Raw genomic sequence first — 25,012 nt, forward strand, 5'->3', positions numbered from 1 at the left:
TTAAAAGCGTTTACAAAGAAAAAAAGAGAAAGAAGCCCGAATTCGAACAAGTGTCTCACGCATCCTCTGGCCGACGTGCTAACCACTCTGCAAGTGAGATACTTATAACTAGAGAAGAGTGTATACTTATATATTATTTGTTTCAATTTAGTGCGGCGATCTATAACGGGGACTTATTCAGTCAAGTACAATTGTTTTCCCTTCTTTGAGATACCAAACAAAATAATTAATTACCAATAATTAATTAACTTAATTGGTTTATTTTTAAAAATTGATTCTTGTGTGGTCAAGTAAAGGAAATAATTGTTCAAAATTTCAGCTTGATCCGATTAGGTCTTGTAGATATAACGTGTACAAGCTTTTTACCAGACAGAAAGACAGACACACACACAGACAAAGTGAGTTGATATAACTTATATAAAAAAACTACTTTTGTATATAAAAAAAATGTATTTTAAATTTTGTTGTTAAGTGTGTCAGTAATATCTTAATAATAAAAAAAAAACAACTGTCTCTACAGAGGCTTCTACGAGATGAGGAACTGCATGCTATTGAAACTACACTTGTGGATCACTTTAGGTAAGGGCACCTCACTTAAAAAACAAACAATCAAAAGCTGCGCTTTTGCAACTGAAAGTATTGTCCGTATACCACAGCAGTTCTCAACCTTTTTAGATCGGCGACCCCCTTTTTACGATTCCTCAAGTTTCGCCGACCCTCAAAAGTAAAATTATTGCTCATGTTAAGATATCAATTCCAATGTATATATGTAGTATACATCGCCAAAGCTTTTATGTATTATCACGAAACATTAGGTAATTATATTATGGAAATATATATTTCAATATTCCTCTATTTAATTTAATTGCGAATGTATGTAATTTTATCTTAACGACGTACGTTTATTTACTTTACCTGTTGGATACTTAGGTAACAATTTGAAAAGCATGGCGAAGCTCAGATAGCGTTCTGCATAGTAGTAAACTACATAAATACTTGACCGGAAACGGAGTAAGAAGGTGCAACACTAATCGGGATATGTTTCTGTGGCCTACGGTTAACGAGGGTTCAATGTGACCAGCACAACGACCAACCGCCTTTACATTTTTTCCCAACTCTTGTCAGGTACCCAATAAAGCTTGGTTGACTCAGAGGCGCCCTAAAGATCCCGAAAGTAAAAATATTAATATTCACCAAGATCCGAACTCGGGAATGCTAGAAAAAAATAATATTTTCAAGCTTTTTACAGACAGGCAGCTTTGTAAAAAAAATTTAATCAGCATGTTATTTTAACTAGGTAAAGCTCAGCTGCACGAACTGGCTAGAAGAGGAAGAAGCAGCTGAATGATGTAATTTTGATTTTGCCACAACGCTATTTATAGCATATCTAATTATTTGGGGGAAGACCGTATCCGGTAAAGAAGCTAAACGCTTAGCCACTCAGCCAACGCGCTTCCTAATAAAGATGATACTTTTTTTTCTTCTCTTGACTATTAAACCAATGTGAGAATCCAAAGTTTCCGAAACAGGAGAAATTAAAGTCACTGTTCAATGAAGTGTATATGAGGTTCTTATGGAGTCTTCCATTCCGCCTTCATCTGCCTAACAGCTTGTTGGCCACACTGGGGAAACTCTGGTTTGCCATTATAATTTTTTCTAAAAGTACTACAAATGGAAATAAATGTAAATGTATCTATTTCCCATTTCATACCTTTCGATATATAGGGTAGATGAAGCTAAAGTAATCTGTTTCTTTGGCCAACCAAAAGCCTGGGTTGAAACTTCTGGGCGTGTGGACGCGACTCTCGAAAACGGCTCTAACGATTTTCCTAGAAATTAAATACTTGCTGTATAACGTTGGGAAAAGAATTACTAGCTCGTTGGCCACACTGGGAAAAAAATTGGCTAAAGGACAAGAACATACCTATCCTGAACAGTAGTATGTATGTAGGCATTATTCACTGAGCGTTTAATAAATTAATATCCAGGAACATTTTGCTTGCATCGTCTTCCAAGTGTAAGTCTAAATGGCGATCGATTGGAATCTTATAAAGTCTAGTAGGTATACTTAACTAGGATGGGTGGGGATAGGGTCGGGGTTATAATGTACCATTTTTTTAGCGGCCCCCGAAAGGGGAAAAGACGCTATTAGTTTTGTGCGAAATGTCTGTCCGTCTGTCCGTCTGTCCGTCCGTCCCGTTTAGATCTCGTAAACTAGAAGAGATATTGAAAATCCGACTTCACAATATTTTAGACCATTCAAAGTTCTGAGGCAACGGCTATTTTTTTTTCCTGAAAACGAAAATTCTAATTTTTAAAATCAATTATGCAAGCAGTTTTTTATAAGAAAAAGCTAATTAGTATGCATTATATGTTAGACCTAATGTAAGACGAATAGTAGTCTTATAAACATCATTTTCGTGAACATTTTTTTTATTAAGCGGAAATTAAGCCTTTTCAAAACAATTAACTTATTTAGTTCGAACCGAGGGTCGCGGCTTCGAATCCTGGTGAAGACTGGGATTATCCGTATTATGTAAAACATTTTACTTCGGTGGCCGATTTTGAGTTTGTGTTTCCACACAAACTGTCTTTTGTAACCTTGTTAAATTTAATTAGAACATTCATAAGTTAGAAGTAAAAATTCGCTTATTTTGTCTTTAAAATAAAATATTTTTTTTTAAGGTTTTCTTTTTTTTTTGTTTGGTCTGTCTTTAATCAATGTGACCACAGTTACAAGTCAAATAGTCGATAGAAGCAGTGTCGGTCCAAGAGGGAACTTTACAGTAAGGTGCGACATACAGAAGTTTCAACCAGAAGACTATCCCGTATACGCCTATGTCAATGCGCTGGCTATAGAGAGAAGGTCAGCAGGGGAGGATAACTTCTCACTGATGGCCAAGTTTAATCCGTTCGTTCTCGTGAATGACCACAAGAGACTTACGGTAAGAGTTAAACATGTTTACCTGTTGTACGATGTCTTAGTTGAGAGTCTAGGATGACTAAACTGAGAATCTTTAACTCTAATGTGAAGGCTGTCCTACTGTATGGTTCTGAAACATGGAGAGCAACTGAAGCGACAACAACAAAAAAAAGTACAGACCTTCATCAACAGATGCCTGAGAAATATCCTAAAAATACACTGGTATGACAAAGTAGAAAACACCAAACTGTGGGAAGATACCAGCAGCAGAGCTAGGCAGGCCTTAGAGTGGAACCCCCAGGGAACAAGACGCAGAGGAAGACCAAAAAGAACATGGCGACGCAGTGTACTTGAAGAAGCCGAGATGACCGGAAAGAGCTGGGAAACCATAAAAAAAACTAGCAAGAGACCGTGGAGAGTGGTATGTTTTTGTCGAGACCCTATGTTCCATGAGGAACTCAAAGGAGTGATGATGATGGTGATGAGATGATTACCAAAAGTGGAATGTTCGGTACAGTTAAACTATGCGGTAGAGTTGAGCTCTTGAAATTCTAGGCCAGCTAAAGCAAACAAAAGCTCCCTCTCGCCAGCCTGATTGAACCGATACTATTTATTATAGAAGGCCTGAACACTGACCTGCAACGTCACAACCTGTGGGCAGTTTAGACCAATTGCTCGTTGCCAAGTCGTACTGACCCTCTATTGTAAAAGTTGCACTTACAAATGTTTTATATTATGGAGAAACAGTCCAATGGACTTGAAATTTTCCAAAATTTAATGTTATTATGAAGGCAAGAAAGGTTTAAACTTTGAATCATCTTGACAGCTGTCTTTGGTAGTACCTACCTCTTTTTTGAAAGTGAAGGTACGATAAAGTGTTACTTTTAACAGACAGAAGTTCTAGTCTCGAGATGTATGTTCATGATACTAATGAAGTTGAAATACTTGCATAAATTCTCAAAATTAGTAAATTTTTCAGGGCTTAGGTTAGGACTGGGGTTGGGTTTGATTAACTTAGATTAAATGGAGAAACCGTGTAAACACATCAGAAGACATGAAAAAAAAATATTGTACAAAATAGACTTATCAACAGATAATATCCTTATTCTCTGATGAAAACTTTATTTTTAGAATAATACAAACCATTGTAAATTTACAAAGCTCACTCTTTCTGTGTGTCTGTTTGTGTCTGTCTGTGTAGCCAGAAGTATGCACACGTTATTTCTCCAATACCCAATCTAACACAAAAGTCAATTTACAAAAAAAATAATAACAATTAGTTAATTTACTATTGGTAATAAATTAATTTCTTTGTTATTTCAAACAAGGGAAATAAATAGTACTCAACAGAAGTAGTGGTATAAGCTGTTTTAGTTCCCTTAATATTAGGCTGTCGTTTTAGTCTTAGCGAAAACAAACATAAAACAGAAACAATAGATTACTATACAATCTTTCATGTTCATAGAATCTTCTCTAGTAGAGTGGTTATCGCGTTGGCTTGAGAAGGCTTGAGCCATGAGTTTGAATTCAGGTTGCTTCTCCATTTTTATATATATATATTTTTAATGCTTTTTTTTTATTTAGCATAGAACTAATACAAATTTAATTACACAATTGATCCAAACTAATTAATACAAGTACGCTTAATATAAGCTTAGTTTTTTTGTGTGTTTTTTTTTAAATTATTTTAAAAGTATTTTTCTTGTTTTTATATAATCAGCTATACTGCTGTGACAACGTGATTGCTATAATCTTTTCTTATAAAAACACATTCGTTGCTTCAAAAAGAAGATGATAACGGCCTACGCGTGCCCCTAGATCAGCGGTTCACAACCTTTAAACTTGGCGACCCCTTTTTAAATCCCCTACTCAGCGGCGACCCCCCCCCCCCCCCCCAAGCAATAGAAGAATACACAAAATACAATCCATATTTTCGATGGTCTTATGCGACCCCTGACAAATCGTCATTCGATCCCCAAGGGGTCGCGACCCACAGGTTGAGAACCCCTGCCCTAGATTAATTTCATCATGCATATTAACCAATGACTTGGTTGACTCAGAAAACCCATTCCATAATCTAAAAGCAATTGGAAGAAGAAGCATCTATAGCGTATGGAACAAAGGCTGTGTCTGTTATAACTCGACTGTCACAAAGTATCTTTTTAAATATATAATTCTCTACGTAGACCAACCATGCGAGACACCACGCACGCACGCCGGCTCTCTCGATGAGAAAGTCATGGAAATAAAAACCCTTTTATTTCTGCAAGTCGGGCTAGAGTTACCCCACGTAACTTTCGCTGCCACAGAGAGCGCGGCTGAGAAAATAGCGACGTACAATAGAACTTTAGTCATGCTTATATATGTGTATTTATTTTATAGAATGTACCACCTTCGCGCCAGTGGGATATTAAGTTCCTGGGCGGCGAGTCTGACGACAATAGAGACAGCATCGCAATAGTCATCATCGTGAAGGACGCCAGTTACAGAGACGCGGGTCTGTACAGGTGCTTCTACATCGACCACCTAAACAGAAAAAAGTACACCGATCCCTTCTTTTTGAGACCTAAAGGTATTATGTTCTTGTGTTTTCTTTATTGGTCTGTCACTTTGTCTGTTGGACGTTGTACAGGTGCTACTGCAGTGACTGCATCGATTATCTTAAATAGAAATTAAATACAGCAAACCTTTCTTTTTGAGACCTGAAGGTATAATGCTCGTGTGTTGTTTTTTTTTTTTTATTGGTCTGTGCCTTTGTCTGTTGGACGTTTGGGGAACCTGTCATACCTTATTTTGATCAGTTCGATTGGGTGGGTTCTCGTATGCGTGTTATTCTGGGCGTGTAGCTCTGCGTTTAGGTCTTTCTTAAGAAGCTCGGATTATTTTATATATTGAACGAAACAGTGATGGCAAACATATGTTAATGTTACAGTGGTCGATTTTTAAACGCATTTTTTTTTTTAAATTGAACGACTTATAAAACATTCAAAAGCTCAAGCCTCCTCAATGGGACTAATTCAATTCATACCACCACATCTGTCAAGTACAATTTCTATCCCTTGTTCTACACCAAATAAAAATAAAATAATTTTTTATTGATTTTTTTTTTTAGGTAAAAGAAATTATTGTGCGAAATTTTAATTTGATCCAAAACTGGGTGTGGGAGACAAAAATGTGTAGGCCTATAAACCTTTTACCAGGCAGACGGAGTGAACTGAAAAATGTATTTAATGGATAAAATAATACATCTAATGTTTTCCCTAACAGATCAGGGTAGAATAGTGAGCAAGGGAACTATTGCTCACGGAGACGAATTAACGGTGCAATGTGACATGCAAAAATTCGAAAAGAAAAACCCTCCAACGGGGACTTTTTTCAATGAATTGTTAGCAGAGAGAAAAACTGATGGAGACGCTTATTACATTGCCCTGGCCCGATATCGACCACTTCAGGATGGCCCTGACAAAAGAGAATCGGTAATGCAATCAACGCAATTTCAATGAAAGTAAATTAATAATGATAAGGCTTGAGCTCGAGTCCGAAGAGGAGTGCAGTGTTTCATGTGGCTACGCAGCAACAGCTGCCGACCTAGATATTTTGACACGACCAACGCAGGCATAATCATTGTCCCAGGGTCCAGGATGGTCGATTTAAAATATCTTTCTGCCGAGGACAGACGCAGAAGACGAAAAAAAAATGTTAATCCACCACCGGCGGACAATGGTTACACTTGATCTGAATGGGGCAAAATATGTAGGTCACAGCTGGGGCTGCGTAGCCACGGGAAAGACTGCATTCCTCCTTAATCTTCGGACTCGAAGACAAGTCTTATTATTATAATGGTTACAATATCGCGATATAATTGCATTATTGTTCAAATACTTTAAAAAAAAAAGCTTATATTAAGTGTATCAATTAGTTTGGCTCAGACAAGTGAAAGGATCATAGCACACTGAGGAAGTTTAGACCATGAAATTTCACTCAAGAACAAAACCAATTGGTTAAAATATTTCTAATATAACTGTTTTTTAATCGCTAGTCTAGATTTAGTACAGATTTAATTACATGACTGATCCCAACTAATCGATACAATTATACTTAATATAAACTATGTTGTCTTTTTTTTTAGTCTATACCGGCACTAACATATGTTTTATGTTTATATACATTAAAATACAGAACATTCCAAACGGACGCCCATGGGAGATACACTTTGTCAGCGGCGACACCGACAACTATAAGGATTATTCTATTATTATTTACTTAGAGCACGTGACCTTATTCGACGCTGGACGCTATAGGTGTACCTACCTTGGGAACGGGGATGACCGGTTAGTCAACAGTGATCCGTTCACTGTCCTCATGAAACGTAAGTCCTCGAGTGATAGGAAACGCCATGATTGAGTGAACTTTACTAATTACCACATGGTGATTGGGAGAAAGGCAGAGATTCAGCTTGTGTGCATATGTTGACTGTGATGATTTGTGGTCTGAAAATATATGTCGCAGAGCTTATGTAGAATCAGTAGTGAGCTTATTATGTTAAATAAACTTAAATAAAGTAAAAAGAAAACAAAAATATCTAAGAAAAATAACTCCGCACTTACAACTATGTTACTAAATAATGTAGAAGCTAATTCCCTTATTTAATATCAAACAAAATAAATAATTGTATGTATGCATGGCCTCCTTCAGTCGAGAAAAAACGACTATGGATAATCTCATGGAAATCAGATGAATTCATTAGCTGTGGTTGGATCAATGTCGCCCACACATCGGTTCACCTCCGACTCTCCAAGCAGATGATCAATTAGAACTCAATTAATTGACTAATTGGTTAATTTTTAAATTAATTTATATTTCCATTGTGCTACAATTATTGAAAACGCTTCTGTATTTCGACATTTCTGTAAATGTGAATAGTTGTAAATATGGTGTATTTTTTTGAAAAAAAAAAAACAACAGCTTGCATAATTGATTTTAAAAATTAGATTTTTTTATTTCAGAAAAAAAAAAGTAGCCGTTGCATCAGAACTTTGAATGGTCTAAAATACTATGATGTCGGATTTTCAATATCTTTTATAGTTTACGAGATCTAAACGTGACTGACGGACAGACAGACCACACAAAACAAATAGCTTCTAATAGCGTCTGTTCCCCTTTTAAGGGCCGCTAATAAGGATTTTTTTTTTAAATTTCTTTTTTAGGAATTATTATTCTTTAATAAGAGATTGACCCTTTGCAAAACCATTAGGTCATTTAGATAATCATTATATGACATCAGTTAGGCCAGGTTCACATCTAGCTTTACTTTCACTTTCACCACAAAACATCTGTCAACCCTCTTTCTCCTTTTTTCTCTGTCATTTGCCTTTGATAGAATTTCAATCAGATATTCTTTCTGAAAATTTTGAAACCTGCCTTTTTTCTTTCTTGGGTGCACCACTAAGGGGCCGATTTAGAGTTATTGTTTCCACACAAACTGTTTTTGTAACCTTGTTGTTTTTTTTTTAATTAATTTTATGGTTTGTTAAGAAAATTGAATAATTGTTTAAATTTTCAACTTGATCCGAGAACGGCAAATGGGACAAATAACGTACAAAATTTGTACCAGGGAGACAGACGGACAGACAGAGTGAGTGGATATAAGTATTGAAAAAACACATACAATGTGTCTTATTTTAAAAAAAAAAACAAATCTGCATTCCTCCAAAACGTTTGCTCTCAAATGCCTTGTGTAAGGGCGGGCTTTGGGCATAGGCAAACTAGGCAGCCGACTAGGGGCTCTGGTTGGTTGGGGTTCAAACGGCGCTAAAAAAAAAGTTTCTAAAAAAAACTATGTGAAACTTGTCAAACATAGCAGAGCTCTATGACTCATGTACCAACCCCTGCTCTATCTCACTACAATGATTGATGACCTCATACGGAAGGTGTTACGGGAATTGCGCTATGTACATTTTATTTGTTGATTTAGATATAGATGCAGGGCTGTTTAAATTCAATGGTAATTTGTGTCACAGTCTTAGTTGACATCGCATGATTTAATGTTCACGTCATGTTAAGAGTTTAAAAGACACGGCGAATTTCTGATGTAGAAAACAGGAAGTAGAATGAATAAAGTTGAGTTAAGTCAAGTCAAGTCAAGTCAGTGAGGTCTTGCTCCCGGTCCAGGAAGGTTGGACGTTGCTTCCTGGACTGGTGTTTATATATGTATATATCATGAAAGTCGATGGACTGGTGATTGTGGATTAATTATATTTGAGAGCTGATTTCATTATGTGCTTATTGAATATTAAAGTATTATTCGTATTTCAATGGATATCTATAATTGAAGCTCCAGTGTACCTAGTAGTAATTGTTCTTACTTGTTACCCGCTGGGATGCGGACGTGATTTGTAATCTAGAGACTCTAACATATATTGGATACATTTGATGCCGCTGTTATGCGGATAGGATTGTTTATTATTTCTTGACTTGTAGCACTAACAAGGAGTGCAGTATTATTATCATTATAGTATAATAAACTTTATGTTTGTCTGCTGAAACGGACTTAGGTCAGTTTATAGTATTTGTCTTGTCACGTATCAGGAGTGCTTCAGGAGACAAGAACCCAGTATTACACGACATTCGCATTCTTCAACATTACACCATTCACCTTCATTTACAATTTGTTTTAGGTATTTATATTTTCTTTTTTTTTTTGGACCACCTAATTCCCTTTGCGCAGGGCCTCCAAATGACCTAGGGCCTGCCCTGGTTGTACTTTTGTGACTGTGCAAATGCACGTGACGCTAAATAAGTTACTGGTGTGACAGTGGCAGACGCTGTGAATACTATAAGACATTAAAGGTTTATACTTTATAGATTGTTTAGGAAAAGGTTCCCAATAGGATGAATAAAATATTTCTTTTCAAGTTGTAATTTTTATTTTTTATTTCTCTCTAGCTACACAAGAAAGTAAGATAGTAAATAAAGAAAGTGTTGGTCAGAATGAAACGTTCACTGTCACTTGTGACATTAAAAAATTCAGGGAAACCGACTCTCCAGACAATAATTCTATCATCACAATGGCAGCAGAGAGAAAGCTGACAGGGGAGGATAACTATTTATTTATGGCCAGATTCACACCCTCTGCTGCTGCGGAGGAAAATAAAAGAATGAAAGTAAGATTGTTTATTTAAATAGTGAAATTTTGATATAAATAAATTTACTAAAGCAAATTCAGTAACCATCATACGATCTGTATATTCCTTTTTACAAGACCTCTATTCAACTTATAATATCAGGGAATTAACTCTTTCTCTCCTAACTGACGCTACAATAGTTGGTTCCACCAGAATATGGTAAATAATTACGGAGAAAAAGAGTTAAGAACATGGACACTGATCTCGAAAACGGCTCTAACGGATTTTCTACAAATTTGACAAAATGGAAAAAAGTTACCAGCTCGTAAGCCTCACTGAGAACTGGAAAATATTTCTCTTGAATAGACTATAAGTCTTCGAGTATTTACGCATTTAGATATTGTACATTCAAGAGTATAAACAATTTATGATAATGAACATTTTGCGCATCGTCTTCTAAGTTTAGATCTCAAGCCCTATAATTGTAATTTTATAAGTTACCTACAGGTTATGACTCGGCCTGGGAGACTTAGTTTGGGTATTACTGATCTACTGAATTTCATTTAGATCTATGTTAAAATTCATTTTTTTTTTCTTTTGCTACAAAAATAAAAGTAGAGAATAAAAATGGGTTTACCCGTTCAATGACATATTTATATCCAATATAAATGTATATGAAAACGGGATTAACCGATTTATTTAAAAAGTTCTGTTCTTAAATAGAAATGCAATTGAGTATTTTTTTTTCTATTTTTAGGGTCGTCGGTTGTGGGAGGGTTATTAGACATACATTACAAATGAACTTTTAGGGCGTTCAGTTGGCTAGACCAATAAATGAGATGAACTATTGGGGCGTTCAGATGACTAGAACAATATATGAGATGAACTGTTGGAGCGTTCAGATGACTAGACCAATAAATGAGATGAACTGTTGGAGCGTTCAGATGACTAGACCAATAAATGAGATGAACTGTTGGAGCGTTCAGATGACTAGACCAATAAATGAGATGAACTATTGAAGCGTTCAGATGACTAGATCAATGAATGAGATAAACTGTTGAAGCGTTCAGATGACTAGACCAATAAATGAGATGAACTGTTGAAGCGTTCAGATGACTAGATCAATGAATGAGATGAACTGTTGAAGCGTTCAGATGACTAGACCAATAAATGAGATGAACTATTGAAGCGTTCAGATGACTAGACCAATAAATGAGATGAACTATTGAAGCGTTCAGATGACTAGACCAATAAATGAGATGAACTATTGAAGCGTTCCGATGAATAGATCAATAAATGAGATGAACTGTTGGAGCGTTCAGATGACTAGACCAATAAATGAGATGAACTATTGAAGCGTTCAGATGACTAGACCAATATACGAGATATAACTACTGAAGCGTTCAGATGACTAGACCAATATATGCGATGAACTATTGAAGCGTTCAGATGACTAGACCAATAAATGAGATGAACTGTTGAAGCGTTCAGATGACTAGATCAATAAATGAGATGAACTATTGAAGCGTTCAGATGACTAGACCAATATATGAGATGAACTATTGAAGCGTTCAGATGACTAGACCAATAAATGAGATGAACTATTGAAGCGTTCAGATGACTAGACCAATATATGAGATGAACTATTGAAGCGTTCAGATGACTAGACCAATAAATGAGATGAACTGATGGAGCGTTCAGATGACTAGACCAATAAATGTGATGAAGTGTTGGAGCGTTCAGATGACTAGACCAATAAACGAGATGAACTGTTGAAGCGTTCAGATGACTAGACCAATATACGAGATGAACTGTTGGGGCATTCAGATGACTAGACCAATATACGATATGAAATGTAGGATCCTTTAGATCATTAGACATATATTAGATCACTAATACACATTATGAACTGCATAGTGGCTTCTAAATAAAGGAGCTCTCCAAATAGGTTTCTTTCTATTGGGGCGTTTTGTGGCCATCGTCTTGATAAAGAATGCACTTTTAAAGGACATGGTCAGCTTTCTCTGGTGACATTCAACAAGAGCAGATTTCGTTCCGATTTTGAGATTCCGGAACATATGTTGTCTCATTCTGTTGTGTCCGGTCCTGAGTCGAAAGATAGCTTATAATAGGCGTAGTTCTTTTTGTTTCGGATGACATATTGCAATGTTTTTCTTGTTTATATATAACAATATGGATTACAATATGGATTACAATATGGATTACAATATGGATTACAATATGGATTAGCAAATACCTTTCCGAATCTTGTTCATAAGGTTAAAACACAAACACATCATAAACCCCACTATCAAGAACAAACAAGAAATAGAAGCAATAGATAACTATACGTTCTTCCGTGTTTATATGATCTTCGCTGGCAGAGTGGTTACCGTGTTGACTTGAGAAGCCTTGGAAGGCTTTAGCCCAAGAAATCGAGATCAAGTCGTTCACATATTCTGTATAAATACATTTAACATCTTTCCGATGGCATTATTCATTTTGCTCATTTGTGTTTCACTACACTGTTACGATTGAACTTTTTTGTATGTAACCAGGAAATGTTACATTAGGTATTGTTACGAGCAGATGAGACTAAGAATCATACATCAACAGTCTCCTATATAGAGTAGATCTTGATTAACAATTAATAATATATCAATACTAAATTCATTGACATTACTCCATTCTTTAATCCCTTTTCTATCTCCCCCCCCCCCACCCCTCAACACGCATTTGAACCATGCTGCGAACATTTCAGGAATATAAATACAGGAGAATGCATGCTCTGTTTATATAACACTTATTTAAGTTTATAAATCCAAATTTTATTTAATTTTTATTGGGTCAAATCAACGTTGGTATCGTCAGTTAGAGGGGGAAAAGTTAACCAATGATCACCGAGATACATCGTTCTTTCTCCCCACCCCCTTCCCAGCTGGTCCAGACAAGTGATATGATCATAGCGTATTCAGAAAGCTAAAAGCTAATCAAAAACAATTGATAAAAGTATTTCTATTCACACAGATTTATTTTAGTATGCAGACCGTAGTATGAAGCCAAATTACATGGCTGATAAAAACTATTGATACAATTACACGAAATAACTTTATAAAAAATTTTTTTTGGGTCTATATCGTAGAACGAACCAGCTGGACGTCAGTGGGATGTAACTTTCTCTGGCTCTGAAACAGAATACAACGGAGATACCATTAAGATAGTAATAGATGTGGTAGATGGGAGTTCCGCAGACGTGGGTCTATACAGATGCTCTTATACTGACGCCGAAGCTGCACTGCACTACTCAGACTCTGTCTACTTGAGGTCTAACGGTAAGCTGAAATGGAAGAAATAGCAGGTCTGTCACGCTCTATTTCCGCCCAAGTACCAAGATATGTGTAAACAGGATATTCATTTATACAGTTGCAGCCAAACATTTTTTTTAATACAAACAGAGAAGGTTATACATATAAGATAATTGGTTTACTATTTCGAAATCCTGGAAGATTGTTTTTTTTTATTGAGAATGGTAACCTATAAATAGGGGAGATAATCTAAGATACGTGCTCCATTGGCCAATAAGTGTCAGACTTCATATTAAATACTTTTGTAAAAGCTATTATTGAAATTAAGATCTATTTTGTTTGAATAAATGGTGATCAATCCTTTCCAGTTAACAATTGAAATAATTAAATTAGGAATTAGTGTTTATTTATTTAAGTGGTATATTCTGTTAGTCCTTCACCTAAATGAAGTATCCCTGGCTACAATAAGAACCTGTATTAATAGACCCAATATTATACACGCTGGTACACAGGATCACATAGGAGTCACGTGGTGTTGCTTAATTTCTATTTATATATACAGTGGGAATCTGTTTAGCGTGTTTGGTCAACATTTAGTAGTTTTAATCAAATCGAGGGCGGCAAACGATAATTTATGAACTGCAGGAACATTAAGTATAACACCCCTTTTATAGCTTAAACCTTACATGAAACTGAAACGTATACTAGATTGTAGTCTTTCATAGAGACATATAGAACAATCAATCTCTTACGTCTCTCCTTGGCGATGTGATCGGGAAGGAGGTCCGTGACTCTTTTGTTTTTTAATTCACTTTCCTATCGCAAGGAGGCGTGGTGGCTGAGTGGTAAAGCACTTGGCTTCCGAACCGGGGATTCCGGGGTCCAATCCTGGTGAAGACTGGGATTTTTTTTATTTCGGGATGATTGAGCGCCCCTGAGTCTACCCAGCTCCTTGATATTAGTAAAAGCGAAGGTCGTTGTGCTGGCCACATAACACCCTCGTTAACCGTAGGCCACAGAAACAAATGACCTTTGCATCATTAACCCTATAGACCACGAGGTTTGAAAGGGGAACTTTACTACATTACTTCCTGTCGCAAACATTTTGTATCCAAGTGATGCTATTAACTGTTACATCTCATGTTGATTTTTATATCCACAGCAGATATAGTATAATGCCAGACAATTTAGGAAAACATCGATTTCTATTTATACCACAGATACACTTGAAAATCAAATCGTCAACAAGAATAGCGTCGGGGAGAACGATATGCTCGTCATCGTCTGCGACATTCAAAAGTTTCAACCAGAAGACTATCCGGACTTTGCCTACGTCAACGCCTTGTCCGCTGAGTGGAAGCCTGTAGGGCAGGACTACTTCTTAGAAATAGCCGTGTTCTCTCCCTTCGGTCACGACGAGTCGACGAAATATGTCACGGTAAAAATCCGACTCTTATAATGTATTTTCACTTTTACAGGAAACGTGGGATTTCAAGTGACAGAAACCTTAACCTCTCATCTGGCACCTTATGTCAGTGTCCGAGTCACTAATCAAAATATATAAAAATATATAACAAACCTGATTAGTATCATAAATAAGCGTACGCTTGACTGAACATCTCGGCGTGTAAGCCTGATCCAGTTAAGGGTCTACTTACACATTGAAGGTAATAAATTAGTGGGTCATTAAAAAAAGAGGCTGAAAAGAACGTTGGAAGGAAGGTCGAAGAAGACTGTGAAGTGCTCTCGTCTCCACAGCGTGGCGCCTCCCTGGAAACGTCCGCCCGGGGAAGCGGAAATGCTAAGAGTAAGAGCAAACAGGGCTCCCAGTGGGCTACCGCTGTTATGTTCTAGCGAGAGTACTTGAAAGTGGTGGGGACGTGAGAAAGGCTTGCTAAACCGTCTAAACCCATTGCACCGCTCCCCGGCTTGGCAGTGGTGGTCCTCCCACGGAATGCAACGGCACATTATAGGTATAGGGAGTGCCCCACCGTGGGCTCGGCCTCCGGCCTTGTATGGGTAGGAACTCATTGCGTGGCTTAAAGTACCGTGTCCCATTAATTAACGTGACCGTCTAGTTCAAAGGGGCCTCCAGACAGAGGGGTCGGTGAAGAGAAAATCCTTCATCCTGGCCACAGGATAAAAAACTTTCCCGGGTCAAAGGTTCATTAAAGGGATTTATCTCGAAACCTTATGGACATCTCAGCGAAGAAAAATTTACTCGTCCAAACAAGGTTTTTTTTTGTTTTTTTTTTTGGGGGGGGGGGGGGGGAGGCTACAAAAAAAAAATATCCATCCGAGAGACGCTACAGCTAATGGAGGGTTCCTGCCTGCCTCAGCAAGTCCCTCCGGTTAGATCTCTCCTGAGCCTTTTCCTACATGATTTTGCGCAGGGGTAACAACCCTGTCATATAGCAAAATAATAATGTTACGAAAACATATATTTTGTTTTTAAATTTGCTTCGAAAATAAAGGTAGAGCGTGAAAAAGGGTTTACCCGTTCAGCCAACATCGAAAGACAGGGAAAACGGGATTTCCCGATTTGTTTAAATGTTTCGTTATTTAAATGACATTTATACATTTTATAAATTGTATCTTCTCAAAACATACAAGAGATTCATGATCAGTCATAACTAATCTTTATTTCCATCTAGAATATACCAGCGGGACGAAATTGGAGTGTAGACTATATAGGTGCTAATAACGACTTTAACAGAGATAGTATCAAGATCGTGATTGTCAAGGAAGACGCGGACTACAGCGACGCTGGCATGTACAGATGCAATTATAAGAACTACAAAAACACATTTTATTCAGAGACTCAACGACTTCTAGTAAAACGTAAGGAAAATGAACTAGATAGCCTGCTTAATAACCTCTTTCTATTTCTGACTCTGCACATTTTTTCTTGAGACTTCACAGTCTGCCTCACCCAAAGAATGTATTCCCAGAGTCTTTCTCTCCAGGAGGCGCGGTGGCTGAGCGGTAAAGCGCTTGGCTTCCGAAACTGGAGACTAGGAATTTTTAATTTCGAGATCTTCGGGCTCCTCAGAGTACACCCAACTCTAATGGCTACCTGACATTAGTTGGGGAAAAGTAAAGGCGGTTGGTCGTTGTGCTGGCCAGGTGACACCCTGCTTGTTAACCGTTGGCCATAGAAACAGATGATCTAACATCATAGATAAAGAAAAGGTAACTTTACTTTTCTGACATCCTTTAGTTATTCGCCACTTCGAACATTTCGTGCGTTTTTTCCACAGCTAATAAGCCGCGTCTTAACCTTGACATTGTCAAACATGTCAACAACTTCACCGTCGAGTGTGAAATCAGGAGGTTCAGTCAGAAGAGCGACTTCCTTGGCAACCATGCGGGAATTGAAAGAAAGCTAGAGGGCGCCTCTCAGTACAGTGTGATACGGCTGTTCTCTATTTATGGCAACAAAACCACAGAGAGCACAATGGTAAGTACTAGAAACAAAAAATGTTCTGGCGATTATCACAAACTTTTTTAAAAACTCAAAGAATGCATTCGATGACCGTAAGCAACTCTCTTCTACGTTGTGTGTATACATGGGTAAATGTGTACATACATTAGTGGGTAAATGTATACATTAGTACTAGTTTAAAACTTTTATTGATAATTTTATTTGTTTTTCTATCCAATTAAGTCAAATTTTAGGTAGACAGACATATACATAAATAAATAGATAGATAGATAGATAGATAGATAGATAGAAAGATAGATAGATAGATAGATAGATAGATAGATAGATAGATAGATAGATAGATAGATAGATAGATGGATGGATGGATGGATGGATGGATGGATGGATGGATGGATGGATGGATGGATGGATGGATGGATAGATAGATAGATAGATAGATAGATAGATAGATAGATAGATAGATAGATAGATAGATAGATAGATAGATAGATAGATAGATAGATAGATAGATGGATGGATGGATAGATAGATAGAAATATGTCACGACAGACAGACAGACAGACAGTTAGACAGACAGACAGATAGATGTTATTAATAAACTCATTCTCTGTTTACAGATAGCCCCACCCGGACGTTCGTGGGGCGGCGGGTCCAAATATGGAGACAATATCAACATTTACGTAGAAATGCGAGATGTGGATTGCTATGATGCTGGCCTATATAGATGTATCTCTATTGAAGACCAATTAACAGTTTATTCTGAACCTGTCCAACTTAAAAGTCAAGGTACTATTCAAAATTATTCCCGGGTGTGTAACTGGGGAGGGGGTCGCACCTTATAACACCTCCCCTAGTGATGGTGCTGTTGACTAGATGTATATGTATAAGGCTTCGTAAATAGTTACAAAGAATAACTTTTGCAATAAATAGTGTTTCATACAGAAAATTAAAAAAACAACACACACACGATTCTTAAAGACAACCTGCACCCATTAAACCACTGCTACATCAGATCTGAACGAAGTGGCTGTCTCCTTTACATTAGGACTAAAACAGAAAGATTTAAAAAAAAAACAACTTTCATCCCAGTTTAGAGTGTTACAAGATCATCTGTCGTCATTGAGAAGTATATAGAAGTCTAATTCATAATATCGCAGGTTGTGAGTCATCATCATCATCACTCCTTTGAGTTCCTCATGGAACATAGGCCTCGACAAAAACACGCCACTCTCCACGGTCTCTTGCTAGCTTTTTGATGGTGTCCCAGCTCTTCCCGGTCTTCTCTGCTTCTTCGAGTACACTGCGTCGCCATGTTCTTTTTGGTCTTCCTCTGCGTCTTGTTCCCTGGGGGTTCCACTCTAAGGCCTGCCTAGCTCTGTTGCTGGTATCTTTTCTAAGGGTGTGACCAATCCATCTTCACTTTCTGTATTGGTACTGCACTTCTATGTTTTTCTGTCCACTCATCTCCCACAGTTTGGTGTTTTCTACTTGGTATTCGTTATTTGCATGTATATTGTTATTATTTCAGTAGTTATGCTGAGGTGTTTAATTGTAGTCCAACTGAACTTCCATTTGATTCGACCAATAAAAATTATCTTATCTTATTTGTAATGGGCGATTTCAAAATTCCGTAAAAATATTGTTGTAACTCCAGTGGCGGACTGAAAGGGTTAATGTGTGTGCGGCCTACTGATACACACGACTCAGGCCAATCACACAAGGTCAACGGGTCAACGGCTGTCGATAGACAAGGGACAGTACTGCTGATAACCCCAAGTATGACCTGTGTTGTAGTCATGTGATGAAGTACCTTCACGGTCGAGAGACAGTGTGTTAAAAAGGACAGTTGAGTCCAGGACAGCTAAGCAGTAAGGACTTGTGGTACCTTGTGAGTCCTCGAAAATGTGGCTGTACGAGCTAGAGAGACTAGTAACGTTTAGCTAGGCAGTTCTGTTAAGTACAAGAAAGCATTTGAATTTGATGTAGCCAATTGTGTTGAATTGGCTGTCGATGTATTTGTAATTAAACCGCCACTTTGTTACTTGAAGCTCTTGTTGTCAAGTTCTTGTGTTAGATGTGCTGTTGTGTTGTTAAGTGGTGTTTGCAGAAGGCCTCATTGAGAAGATCGTAACAATATCTTCCTCTATGAATACATCCATAAAATTATTGTTACGACCCTCATTCTGGCTTTAATGAAACAGTGGACACACAGAAACTAAGAACTTGACAACAGAGGCACCAAACAGCCTGATAACCCTAACCCTAACCAATTTCACAAATAAAGTTAACACTGTACAGTCGGCAACACGAACTGTAATCACTGAACTGAAATTGTAATGGAATGTATGTCTAGTATTGAACTCGACTGTACTCAACTATACTTGACTGTCTTGCTGTACTAGACTTGTAATGGAATCTCTGTCTTGTCTTGAACTCGACTGTACTCAACTATACTTGTGTCTTGCTGTACTAGACTTGTAATGGAATCTCTGTCTCGCTTCGAACTCGACAGTACTCAACTATACTTGTGTCTTGCTGTACTAGACTTGTAATGGAATCTCTGTCTTGTCTTGAACTCGACTGTACTCAACAAATACTTGTGTCTTGCTGTACTAGACTTGTAATGGAATCTCTGTCTCTCCTCGAACTCGACTGTACTCAACTATACTTGTGTCTTGCTGTACTAGACTTGTAATGGAATCTCTGTCTCTCCTCGAACTCGACTGTACTCAACTATACTTGTGTCTTGCTGTACTAGACTTGTAATGGAATCTCTGTCTCTCCTCGAACTCGACTGTACTCAACTATACTTGTGTCTTGCTGTACTAGACTTGTAATGGAATCTCTGTCTCGCTTCGAACTCGACTGTACTCAACTATACTTGTGTCTTGCTGTACTAGACTTGTAATGGAATCTCTGTCTCTCCTCGAACTCGACTGTACTCAACTATACTTGTGTCTTGCTGTACTAGACTTGTAATGGAATCTCTGTCTCGCTTGGAATTCGACTGCACTCAACTATACTTGTGTCTTGCTGTACTAGACTTGTAATGGAATCTCTGTCTCGCTTCGAACTCGACTGTACTCAACTATACTTGTGTCTTGCTGTACTAGACTTGTAATGGAATCTCTGTCTCGCTTGGAATTCGACTGCACTCAACTATACTTGTGTCTTGCTGTACTAGACTTGTAATGGAATCTCTGTCTCGCTTCGAACTCGACTGTACTCAACTATACTTGTGTCTTGCTGTTCTAGACTTGTAATGGAATCTCTGTCTCTCCTCGAACTCGACTGTACTCAACTATACTTGTGTCTTGCTGTACTAGACTTGTAATGGAATCTCTGTCTCTCCTCGAACTCGACTGTACTCAACTATACTTGTGTCTTGCTGTACTAGACTTGTAATGGAATCTCTGTCTCGCTTCGAACTCGACTGCACTCAACTATACTTGTGTCTTGCTGTACTAGACTTGTAATGGAATCTCTGTCTCGCTTGGAATTCGACTGCACTCAACTATACTTGTGTCTTGCTGTACTAGACTTGTAATGGAATCTCTGTCTCTCCTCGAACTCGACTGTACTCAACTATACTTGTGTCTTGCTGTACTAGACTTGTAATGGAATCTCTGTCTCTCCTCGAACTCGACTGTACTCAACTATACTTGTGTCTTGCTGTACTAGACTTGTAATGGAATCTCTGTCTCGCTTGGAACTCGACTGCACTCAACTATACTTGTGTCTTGCTGTACTAGACTTGTAATGGAATCTCTGTCTCGCCTCGAACTCGACTGTACTCAACTATACTTGTGTCTTGCTGTACTAGACTTGTAATGGAATCTCTGTCTCGCTTCGAACTCGACTGCACTCAACTATACTTGTGTCTTGCTGTACTAGACTTGTAATGGAATCTCTGTCTCGCTTGGAATTCGACTGCACTCAACTATACTTGTGTCTTGCTGTACTAGACTTGTAATGGAATCTCTGTCTCTCCTCGAACTCGACTGTACTCAACTATACTTGTGTCTTGCTGTACTAGACTTGTAATGGAATCTCTGTCTCGCCTCGAACTCGACTGTACTCAACTATACTTGTGTCTTGCTGTACTAGACTTGTAATGGAATCTCTGTCTCGCCTCGAACTCGACTGTACTCAACTATACTTGTGTCTTGCTGGACTAGACTTGTAATGGAATCTCTGTCTCGCCTCGAACTCGACTGTACTCAACTATACTTGTGTCTTGCTGTACTAGACTTGTAATGGAATCTCTGTCTCGCTTCGAACTCGACTGTACTCAACTATACTTGTGTCTTGCTGTACTAGACTTGTAATGGAATCTCTGTCTCGCCTCGAACTCGACTGTACTCAACTATACTTGTGTCTTGCTGTACTAGACTTGTAATGGAATCTCTGTCTCGCCTCGAACTCGACTGTACTCAACTATACTTGGCTTTCAAGCTGAATTGGCTTGACTTTAATTCTCTCACACTTTATACAGAGCTTTCAAAGGCTTTCACAAAAGCGATAGAGCGTCGTTACATGGACATGTCGACATTTTTTTTTCCTAGACGTTCACATGACCATATCACGAGGTGGGTTCATTCTATTTTTTTTTCCTTGAAGAGTGGCTCCTCGTCATCTCTGTTGACTGATTCCTCACACTGCTGCCCATGTCCGTGTCGCCACTACATTTATAATTGTAGTGATTTAATTAAAAAGCTTGGTTATTTTCTCAAACCATTGCGTTCAACCTGCCAATCTCTAAAAACCGTGTAGTGGCAAGCACCTAAGCGTTGAAGTAAGCATGCGTACGAAATGTAATGCTGATCCGCAACAACATAAATCAGTGTGAGGTATAATACTCGTTTTCTGATTGATTAACTGATTGATAATACTGAACTAAACCACATGTATCGTATTGTCGCTTTGTCGCCCTTAAATCTGTCTACTGAAGACGTTCATAAAACAATATTATTTTTTGATTGAACACAGAAACTTTCCAGCAAGACTCAATCAAGATTGTTCTCTCAGTTGGTCTCAGAGCTGCATCTTTAGAACTACAAGAAAAAACTGATTTCAATGTAAACTGCACATTTCTAGTAAGATCACTTTTTTGGAAATCTTTATCATTAATTTTTTTTGTTATTTTTCTGTCCGTCCGTCCGTCCATGTTTTAATTCTAGGTCTTAGAAACTAGAAAAAAAAATTACGCTGCAACAGCAACATTTTGACATTTGAAACAGAAACTTTTTGTTCTAAATAGTGATCATGTAAGTCTTTTTGTACAAGTCTTCCTATAAGCTAGCAAACTCTTCATAGAAACTGAAATCTGGGTGAAACCTACGCACTAGAAGGGTATTTCATAAAAAGGCTCTAACGATATTTTCTAGAAATTTGGCAGTTTATGATTATCTTTAGGAAATAAATAAATACCTTATTTAACATAATGTGTAACGGTTTGACCGTTATAATTGTTCAAATTATAATCGTCTAAAATTAAAGTGTGCATACATCTTGAACACAGCTCAGCGGGAATTCCCCACAGTGCTTCTTGGCATTTAGTGTAGAAATGAATAAATAATCGTACATGAACATTTTGCGCACCTTTTTTCTGTACAAATTAATAGTTGGCCTCCTTCAGTCGTAGAGCGACTATGGTTCATCTCGAACACTTTTTCATGTGGGTGTGGAGTCCTACTTTGGAGAGACATGCTCGTCCACAAATATCGCAGGTTAAGGTGGCTTTCGCATTATTTGTAGAGGAGCTGGCCATGTTTCGTATGGCACGCTTTTCTTCCAGAGATGAGGCCCATGTTTTTTCAGTGTCCAAAGCTTTCTCTCTCCATCTAGTGCGGTCTAGGGCTATGTCTTCCCAATGGTCAGTATCAATATTCACTGTTTTAATGTCCCGTTTTATTACATCCACGTAACGGAGGTGGAGGCACCTGGTTGCATGCGGCATAAGAATGAGACAGCTGGAGGTCACTCACGAAGGCCGTGAGATACATATTTGAGACCAAAAGAAAATCCGCTGCCGAGGACAAATCAGACAGCAAAAAGAAAATCTTAATCGAGCACCGGCGGACAATGGTTATGCTTGTCCAGGATGTAGCAAAATATGTAGGTCACAACTGGGGCTGCGTAGCCACGGGAAATACTGCATTCCTCATTAATCTTCGGACTCGAAGACAAGCTTTATTATATATATTTATATATTTTGGGGCCCCCACTATTGGGGGCCCGGGGGAGATTTTCATATTTGGACCTCTCCTGCCCCACCCTAGCTATGCCACTGGCAGTCATAGCTTAAATGAAAATGTTGTATGGAGTTCAGGACTGTTAGTAACCAAAGCCTGTAGTTAGTGGTTTCTCACATTCGTGCTGGAAATGTCGAAACTTGTCTGTCCATATGAATTGTTTACCTAAGAGGGAGGACCTGCGGGGGACAGCCTGTTTTTCTATAAGATAATGAGAAATGCAATAGTTTATTAGATAAATAATTGCATAGAGTATATAAGTAGATTTACAGACAGACAGACAGACAGACAGACAGACAGACAGATAGATAGATAGATAGATAGATAGATAGATAGATAGATAGATAGATAGATAGATGATTGATTAAATGATTAAAGGAGAAATAAAAAGAAAAGACCAAATTCGCTGGAAAGGATACTAATTAGGCCTACATCTAGAGAGCAAATAGATGGACGCAAAGAGCAGAGAAAAAAGAAATATATTTACTAATGGAAGCCACATTATTCTTTTTCAAACTAACGTCTACCTTATTCTCCCCCAGGGTCCAACCACGCTAAAGAGTTCATGGACTTTCAAAGAACGTGGCATACTAGATATGGATCACAAGCACACCATTACAGATCTGCCAACAACGAAAGTACTTGACACTAGAAACTGTCTGGCGACATTACACACCTCTCAGTTAACGTACCAGTACGAGTCGAAGAAAGACGAATGGACTTTCGTCTGCTCCGTCTTTGACGATAAAGGTCGGCTATTCAAGAGCGCCATCTTGCCAGTGACGGTACAAAAAAAAGGTTGGTCAATGACACAAATATATTAAAAAAAGGTATTAAAAAGGTATAAATTAGAAAAGAAGTTGTTGTTTTTTTTAGAAGTAGCCGCATATGATCCTCTGCCCGCGGGCCTTAGTTTGTGTATCTTTTATCTTGTGCATCGGAAAAAAGATCTATATCAAATTTGGCGAGATTTTCCGATGGCAATTTTTAATTTTCACACAAAAATGACTGTTAACAACATATGAATCCATCAAAATATTTAATAATTAGTTCATCAGCTAGGCGCGCATAAACATTTTTTTTTATAATACCTCTATGCAAGTCCCTCCTTCATGGCGGAATCTGGGTGGTGGGCTGACAGTAGATCTCAAAAAACGGCTCTAACGATTTTTCTAGAAATTTTAACATTTGACATATATCGCTGAGAAAAGAATTAGTAGCTCGTTGTCCACACTCGGAAATATGTATTTGACGGTTATAATTTTTCAAAGTAAAACTAAATAAATGTAGATTTGGCTAGAGTGTAGATCCTACATCGTTTTTGAAAGGACCATCAGGTTCTTCATTGCGTTTGGGGTTTGGGGTTTTCCGAATGTAAGGCATTATTAATTTGAAATGTTTAACGCGATAACTGTAGAAATTTAAATTTGCTTCAAGTTTATTGAAGATTATTTAAGCTTTACTTATTTTTCAAAGAAAATCTTATATACAATACATCTATATTCTAGAGCTTTAAGTAGATCCAGATTTAGACTAGATCTTAAAAGAGTTGTAAATCAGAAGTCTTGGTCTAGTGTTAGATCTTGATGTCCATATAATGAAAATACCAATGCATGATCGCACAAGTTTAACAAGTACACATTGCCCGCTGGCCGAATCAGAAACATCGTATGATCATGCATTTGTCGGTGTCACAGGTGGAATAACCGGTTTAAACCAAATATTATTTGATATTATTTTAAAACTATTTTATTATATTTTAAGTTTAGTAATGAAAGGTATTATCTTTTTTTTAATGTATTTTTTAAATGTTTTTCTTGTTAAAGTATCTATATCTATATATATAATTCTCTACGTCGCCCAACCATGCGGGACACGCACGCACGCCGACTTTCTAACCCTCGATAAAAAAGTCATTGAAAAATAACTCTTTTATTTCTGAAAGTCGGACTAGAGTTACC

The 25,012-nt window shown here is 37.7% G+C and overlaps 1 protein-coding gene across 1 annotated transcript in view; it reads left to right on the forward strand.

Annotated features, from left to right (window-relative positions):
- The first annotated feature begins 524 nt into the window (after nucleotides 1-524).
- The window catches only part of LOC106077654 (uncharacterized), a 35,953-nt gene continuing 11,465 nt past the window's right edge, over nucleotides 525-25,012 (forward strand). Inside the window, exons 1-13 of the mRNA XM_056017768.1 lie at nucleotides 525-579; nucleotides 2,734-2,945; nucleotides 5,306-5,495; nucleotides 6,191-6,399; nucleotides 7,103-7,292; nucleotides 9,869-10,086; nucleotides 13,190-13,379; nucleotides 14,573-14,790; nucleotides 16,007-16,193; nucleotides 16,613-16,812; nucleotides 17,415-17,583; nucleotides 21,787-21,893; nucleotides 23,594-23,849. Coding sequence (XP_055873743.1) covers nucleotides 534-579; nucleotides 2,734-2,945; nucleotides 5,306-5,495; nucleotides 6,191-6,399; nucleotides 7,103-7,292; nucleotides 9,869-10,086; nucleotides 13,190-13,379; nucleotides 14,573-14,790; nucleotides 16,007-16,193; nucleotides 16,613-16,812; nucleotides 17,415-17,583; nucleotides 21,787-21,893; nucleotides 23,594-23,849 — 2,392 coding nt within the window. The 5' untranslated portion in view covers nucleotides 525-533. The remainder of the gene's footprint in view (nucleotides 580-2,733; nucleotides 2,946-5,305; nucleotides 5,496-6,190; nucleotides 6,400-7,102; nucleotides 7,293-9,868; nucleotides 10,087-13,189; nucleotides 13,380-14,572; nucleotides 14,791-16,006; nucleotides 16,194-16,612; nucleotides 16,813-17,414; nucleotides 17,584-21,786; nucleotides 21,894-23,593; nucleotides 23,850-25,012) is intronic.

Source organism: Biomphalaria glabrata, chromosome 18, assembly GCF_947242115.1.
Source record: "Biomphalaria glabrata chromosome 18, xgBioGlab47.1, whole genome shotgun sequence".
In the NCBI taxonomy this organism is placed as follows: domain Eukaryota; kingdom Metazoa; phylum Mollusca; class Gastropoda; family Planorbidae; genus Biomphalaria; species Biomphalaria glabrata.